This window comes from Dipteris shenzhenensis, chromosome 16 (assembly GCF_047967505.1).
Source record: "Dipteris shenzhenensis isolate YYH24624 ecotype China chromosome 16, Dip_SZ_1.0, whole genome shotgun sequence".
Taxonomy (NCBI): Eukaryota; Viridiplantae; Streptophyta; class Polypodiopsida; order Gleicheniales; family Dipteridaceae; genus Dipteris; species Dipteris shenzhenensis.
This window is the reverse complement of record NC_141611.1, coordinates 23,202,771-23,210,460: the sequence shown is the minus strand read 5'-3', so window position 1 is coordinate 23,210,460 and position 7,690 is coordinate 23,202,771. Positions and strand designations below refer to the sequence as shown.

Below are 7,690 nucleotides of genomic sequence, written 5' to 3'. Positions count from 1 at the left end.
TGCTGCTCTTCCTGCCTTTCCAACTTATTACAACAAAGTCCTTCCTGGCCTGGCTCCTCACACAACGCCCTTCTTCTTGTCCGCAAGCTGCTCGCTCTCTTCTTCCCTTTGTCCTTTGGAATCCGTTCCTTGCCTCCTCACATCCTTTCCACCCACCCTTCTCTTGGCTCCTCACAAAAGGCGATTTTTTTGGCCCTCCTTGAGCCTTCCCCTCCTCCCTCCCCAGCTCCCCTTTCTTCCTTTGCTTCATTATTTGCTACATTTTTTGCCTCCCTTGTATAGTTCACACCCCCCCCCCTCCAGGTGAGAGCGAGCAGCTTCTGACAAATTTCCCCTCCTTCCTTGCTTCCTGCGCATTGCGGGATTCAGCTCCTGTAACGATTTGGTTTTGTACATTTTTTCTTAAGTACATAGAGCTGTAGCTTCTGAAGGTTTTTGCTCTTTATCATGGACCGAACCGACCACGACGGCAGCGGCGGCCCTGCGGTTTCCTCTACCGCTCTTCAGAATCGTTTCCAAATATGGGCGGAAGATTTGGAGAGCCTCGAGGATGTGGAGACACGACAGGAATCGTGGGCTCCTGCAGATGAAGCGGGCCCGTCGACGAAGGCGAATTGTGTCGACGACGAAGCTGCGTTCGCCAGGCTGCAGATTCCTGGGAGTCCTGCATCGAGCGCGTCCACTGATTCCACTGCTGATGCCGAATTGGGCGATTGTTGTAAAGCCGCGGCACTTCGGACACAGGGAGTTCTCAGTGTCTCCCCCTGGAGCGATGAGCGGTCTGTTCTTGGTGAGTCCTCTCAGGCATCTGAGCCACCTCAATTTTTGAGAGGTAGCGGGGGCTTTTTCTCTTGGAACCGACCTTTGCAATTCGCCGGATCTCAACGGATCAGCGACAATTCTTTTGGTGCGGTTGGAGGTCAGATTGGGAACAATCCCTCCTTACCACTTGCTCCTACTCTGACCCCTCAACCGCGCGCCCAACACTTTCAACCTGAACAACAGCATGCATTTCACTTGTTACAGCTGCAGCCGCACCTACAGCTGTTCCAATATCCGCAAATGCCAGTGCAATTTGCTCCAATTCAGGATCAGTTTCAAAGGCAACATCGGGCGTGGGATATGCAACATATGCTCCCGCTCCCGGTCTTGTCTGAAGCTCAACAGGAGAATTCAGGGTGTCTGCATCCGAATTTCCAGCAGCAGCTGCAGCAGCAAATGAGACTCTGGAGCGACACATTGAATCTAAGTCCCAGAGGGCAGGCAATGAAGCACACGATATCCAAGCAGGATAAAACAGGCGGGGGTTTCCGTTCCATTAAGTTGTATCGGGGCGTAAGGCAGCGGCATTGGGGGAAGTGGGTGGCAGAGATTCGGCTTCCGAGGAATCGGACCCGTCTATGGCTGGGCACTTTCGATACAGCGGAAGAGGCCGCCTTGGCGTATGATCAAGCAGCGTTCAAGCTCAGAGGTGAGTACGCACGGCTGAATTTTCCCCACATATTTCGTCAACCGCAGTCCGTTTCAGGCACTCCACAAGCTCGGCCAGATCTTTCTCCTGGCTTTGGCGCGAATTGTCGATTCGGTGAGCCTGGGTCGTCGAGCACAGGTCTGCCACGGCAACTGCAGGCAATCCCGGTGCAATTTGCCGAAGACAGCTTCGCAAAGATCAGGAACGAGACTCTGTCGAAGGTGAAGGCCGCCACGGATCAGTTGCAAGCTCCAAGAAGCAGTATAGGCGAAGGAGTGGAAGGGATAGTGAAGCTTTCTTCTTCAATGCAATCTAGTCCCAGAGTTGGAGGGCTAGAGAAGGTTTCTTGTTCGATGCAAGCTCCAAGAAGCAGTATAGCAGATGGAGCTGCAGTTTCTTCGATACAGAGGAATTCTTCCCAAAAACAGGATGGTGGAGAGAGCAGGATTGGAAGGGGCTTGAATTCGAGTCCTCCACTGCTGGTTTCAGCTGAATCTGGATCATCGTCTCGAACAGAATGCGACTCTCTGATGAGTGCTCCGACCTCTCCAGAGCAATTCTGGGCAGAGTTGGATGAAAACATAATGAACAGCATTCCTCAATTGGATGCTGATATGACTTGGGATGTGTTAGCTTCTACTAAGCATTCAGAGGCTTCATATTCCGACACAAGCATAAGCTTGGAAAATCAGACACACAGAAAGGGCACTAAGGGATCCTCGCTTTCTGCAGCTTCTCCTTTATGCTTTTGGAAGGACTGCTGAAAATCTTCTCACACAGTTTTTCATCAACTGTCTGAGAGCGAGGTCTCAGTCTTCTCTCAAGGGTTGCAGTTTTTTGAGCCAACCCCTTGTGAGAGCTCCACAATTGCATATTAACTATACATACTAGGTTTGTGTTTTAGAGTCGTTGTTTTGCATGCTTGCCTTGTTCTTTAGATTAGGTTTGTGTCTTAGGATGGTTGTTTTGCATGCTTGCCTTGGTCTTTAGGTTCACAATGCACTCATTTTTTTGGTGGTGCCCATGTCTCTCCTTTCTTCTTTGGATCCTCTCTTGCTCTAGTCTTAGATATTTAGGTCGTCTAAGCTCAATGTCACTGAGGTTGGTTTAGGAAACAGTATCCCAGTAGGTCAGGATACACTCTCCTTCATTCCTCCGTTTGTAACTTGTGTTACTCCTCTCGTCCATTTTTATCCCTTTTGTTTGCACTGCAACTTGTGCTTGAGAACATAGGATAGTGGGTTTGGTATGATTCCTTCTTTTTCCACTTGGACCTTCTTTTTTTCAACAGGATCGTCATGAAAAAAGTGAAGTGCATAATTGAACTTGAGTGAATGCAAGACTGTATACAATAGGTACTATACAAGCAACATCATTATGGATATTCTATTGCTTTAGTTACGGAAGCATTCCCTAAACAAGGGAGTATGTTGTATCCATATTTTGTTTCTATGAAATTGAGTTTCCTTGCACTCAAACAGATTCCATGAACCAACATCCCACCGCCCCTCCTCCTCCTCTCTCTCTCTCTCTCTCTCTCTCTCTCTCTCTCTCTCTCTCTCTCTCTCTCCCCCCCTCTCTCTCTCTCTCTCTCTCTCTCTCTCTTTCTTCACACGTGTGTACACATGTGAACCTTCTTATGCAAGAACCCATAGCTACTTATGCCTAGCTACTCATGCCAAATCACACATTATAAGAGAGGGATAAAAGAGAACTCTTGAATAGCATTTGGATTCATCAATATAGCTGTTTGTTTAAGTAGGAATTGTAGTGCTAATGCAATGCCCTTACATTTTGATTTAGAATTGCATTGATTCAAAACCAGCAATTGACTATGGCTTTGATACAAAGTTAATCAACTAGAAAAGTGTAGTCTAAAGAATGATAAAGTTACTATCCAAAGATGTGGTCTTTATAGGTACATACAAAAGTAAAGGTATCACAAATAAGGAAATGATCTTTGTCAACAATGTGTAGTATCACGCATGTGTATACTTAAATACTATTGCGATTCTAGTGGAACCTTCACATAAAAGGCACAATGTTCTCAAGTAACTTGATTGGCAACCAACAACAAAGCAAGTAGAAGGTAGAGTGGGGAGAGAGAAGGGAGAGTCTTTGGGAGAGAAGAGGACGTCCAAGGAATAGGGAGATCGGGGGCCGTGTCTCAATCTCCTATGAATAATTTCAAATTATTTCACAAGTGCCACAACTTTCAAACTTCTCACCTCTTTCTCCTCTTTTCCATGTTCCAAGATTAAACACACTCACCATCTTGCATGTCAAAGCTTCACCTCTCCCCAACTCTAGCTCATTGCCTCTATTGCCATATTTGTCCCAAAATCATACCTTTAAAAGCTTCTACTATTCTTATGGATTGGAATTCAAATAAGGATTTTGAAGGCATTTTTCTTGTCTTGATGATATCTACAGGGATTGTAGGGGGCTATGGTTTGGTAAGCACTCTTTCTAGTTTACCAAGGGAGGATTTCACATGTAATGACTTGATTCTTAAAGCTCTACCTAGCAGTTTAGTGTTTCAAGAGCCTAAATAGGTTGTTTGGAATGCACAAAATCCTTGTAATTCTTGACTTAGGGGGAGAGATTGAGATGGGACATAACAAAAACAAACCATACCACCTCACATGATTGGGCCCTCTTTTCAAGCTCCACCTCTTTTCCAATTTCCACCTACAACCTATGAGTTATTCCCTAATTGGAAACACTTACGCATGTCTTGCCTTTTCTAGGTTCCTATCAAGAAAGCACAAGTAGAGGAAAAAGTGGAGCTCTTTTACAATAGTGACACCATATACAATAGATAAAAAGGTGGAGCTCTTTTACAATAATGGCACCATATACAAGGCAGTGATTTCCCCCCCAAACACCCCCTTGAAAAAGGAGCACCTATGTCAGCTATCCTACCATCCTCACCCTTTGAGAAATGATGGCCTAAAATGGGCAACCGTGCTCTAATACTTGGTGAAGAAAATTTGTCATAACTTCATAAAATGCTTATTTTGATGCATGTAGCTTTGCTAAATGATGGACAAAAAGGATATACATATCTAAATCATGTCTTGGCATTGGATTTGATATGCTACATGAACCATTTTGAATTCATCAATCAAAAGATATAGGTTGTCAAAATTTGGTTGTTTTGGGTGATCTTTCTATTAAAACAATGCCATAGTCACCGAGCTTCTCTCCCAAAACCAAATAAGCACCTAACTTTCCAAAATTCACCTTTACAAAAAACTCTAAAATGCTAGAAGAATATTTAATCAAGGGATGCTATAGATCATCAAACATCCATGTGCATTGGAATAAGGCAAAATTGTTGTATCATGTAGCTTTAAAACTTGCCATTGTTACTAGATTGCAAGTAGTTTATTGCATAAGGGCTTTACCTTAAGCCCTACCTTATGTATAGTTTGATTTTCAATTGGAGTCTAGACTTAAACTAAGCTCTAGATGGAACCATAGAAGAGCGGAAATCTTGTCTCACAATCATTACAAGGTATTATTTATATGTGTATGTATATATATGCATAATTTCCTTTGTTATGTACATGTGTTTGAGCATGTAATTCTTCCTTTGTGTGCGTGCATGCGTGCATGTGTGTGTGTGTGTGTGTGTGTGTGTGTGAAAATAAAACCTTTTAACAACACAGCACACGATGCTCAAATAAGGATGGATAATAAATTTTCCATTTTATGGGTGCACATAAAATATGTATACAATTGGTACAAAAAGTGTCGAAACCGTCAGGTAGTCAAGGCTCCAAGATCAAGGTCCACTTACCTGCCACCATCTAAACCAACCAGTTGTTAGAACAATGAAGTTGAATTTGGGTAGACAGGTAATGCTTGTATCCCCTGGCTTGTATCGCTTTACCAAAGAACATGAAAAAACCTTTCAGAATTCTAAGATACAAAGGACAATTCCAATAAGGTAACAAAACCCAAGGAGGGTAATCCACACCTTTTAAAATAAATACAAAGGAATAGTCAACAAGGGGGTATATCCCACCCTTAGAAAAAACCCAAAATTAAATGACAACAAAGATTAATTAAATGGACATAAAATGTCATCACATTAAAATTTTATTGTTAATTAAAGCTAAACACCTTGAAAAATGTTTACATAAAGGGGGACAAAGATAAGTTTTAAAAGAGAACAAAACTTATGTTTAAGCTAGCACAAAAGATACTAAGCAATAAGGGTTCTAAATAAATGTGAAAGAAATGATAGAGGGAGGCTAGCATAATTAGACTAAAGCCATAAATTGAGAGATACAACAAATTTAATATAGGCAAATATACTCAATTACTTAATTTGACTAAAATCTTTTGAAAAAAAGGGGGGTTACTAGGGTTACGGGCTGGGTAGCTTTTTAGTATCTTTGAGCAAAGGTTTTCCCCCCGTGATCCCAAGACACAAGAAAATATGGGCCTGCCAAAAGATAACACAGAATGGTGAAAATATATGTGTAAGGAGACCTTTTGGACACAAATGATAGATCTCACAAAAGAAGAGGTCGTAAATCTATCATTGGACATTGTGGGAGATGCTCAGCTACAAATTCCACGTGATGCTTTGATGTATTTTATATGTTGTCGACAGTTTCACTTCAAGCAGGCATTTTATAAAGAGCTCATCACCTCTAGGAAAGCAACCACAATTGCCAACAACAATACGTCGATTGGTATTTAGTTAAGATAAGAGTGTTGAAAAGTCATTCCCATCGCCCATGATATACTTTCTCTTTGAATAATAGGATCACTATCATTAATTTCCAACACACTTTTTGCTACTTTTATATTTGTAGGTGGATTGTGGAGTTACTGCGAGCAAGACAATTGGAAAATATACCAACAGAATGCCATGATTGGTCTATTAGGGGTGGACCATCTTCCATGTATCTAGATTCATGGTATGAGGGAGTGGGAACTTAATTTTTGCCCTTGGTGTCTTGACTACCCAACAATTGAGAGGATACATAAATCTGAGGAACCATTATATAGAGGTAATAATAATGCTTAGCTTTTAAGACTTTTTTACACTTTGATATAGGAAATACTTAAGATAAAAGTATTATCGTAGAGTTTCAAACTTGGAGAAAACAACAAGCTCCTTCTCAAGCTTTTGCTTCAAAGAAGAGGGAAATAAGATCAAAGAGGAATGATAATAGGAGCAGCAAGGCTAGAAGAGTATTGGATCTTTAGGTTGTACTTCTCATGAAGCTCAGCAGATGGAAAAGGAGCATGAAAGTGATAATATTGAAGGCATGCGACCCCTTGAATGTCCTCTATCTCTTTTTTATTCTATAAGAAGTGGGGTTTTATTTTGTCATCACATTGGATTTTGTATAGATGATGCTTACTATCATCGAGTCATGAAAGTTGATTTCTTGAAAGTGGCTACTATGATGGAGAAGGGTAAAGATCATATGTAAATATACCCTACTTTACATAGAGTGATGAAAGATAGCAGAAGGGATAATTTTGAATGGCTAACTATATTAGCTAATTCTTGGTGTAGGGTTCTCAAAAAAGTTTCCAATTTCTTGAAATACAATAGCACAAGGGATCTTGCATTACAAGGGAAGCAAAGTAATTCAGTGGCCATCATGATGTGGGCACCATCCCACATCACTTCCTATTGCAAAATATAAAAGAAGTCAAGTAACACCCTTGTGGAATGTTCTCTCTATAGAGCGATGCATGGGAACTTGTAGAGTTGCCAATAAATTTGTCACAAATGAGGGTTGGCTTATTACCACCTCACTTCTAGAACACTTAGATGTTGTACTAGCAGCAGCCACATCGCATGGTTTTCAGTTGTTCCACACAACAATGGTGTACATGGATGTCATGTACTTTAGAAAAGATCCCTATGAAGAGGTATGTGTGCAGTAAAATTTGATTTTGTCATGATAATTATTATGCAAATGAGGCATGTGTGCACTATAATTTTATTTTTACTTCCTACATAATTTAGCCCTTTTTAATTTTACAGGTCAATTGGTTGGTGTTGTGTGCATCCAGTCGAGAAGGTTTCCAACCCATGGTACATGTACAATAAAGGGAAGAAGAGGAGAAATCGGGCGATGACTTGTGTCCACCAAATGAAAACTGGTTTAGAGAGTGCCTATATCAGAAGGTAGTGTACTCAAAACTAGAGAGGAATATCATTCGTGGTGGTGCAAAGCATCA

At 41.6% G+C, this 7,690-nt stretch overlaps 1 protein-coding gene across 1 annotated transcript; it reads left to right on the top strand.

Annotated features, from left to right (window-relative positions):
* The first annotated feature begins 418 nt into the window (after positions 1 to 418).
* On the top strand, positions 419 to 2,832 carry LOC147892710 (uncharacterized). The gene has a single exon (XM_087387521.1). The coding sequence runs from the start codon at positions 448 to 450 to the stop codon at positions 2,233 to 2,235; it is 1,788 nt and encodes a 595-aa protein (XP_087243647.1). The 5' UTR covers positions 419 to 447; the 3' UTR covers positions 2,236 to 2,832.
* Positions 2,833 to 7,690: the final 4,858 nt, after the last annotated feature.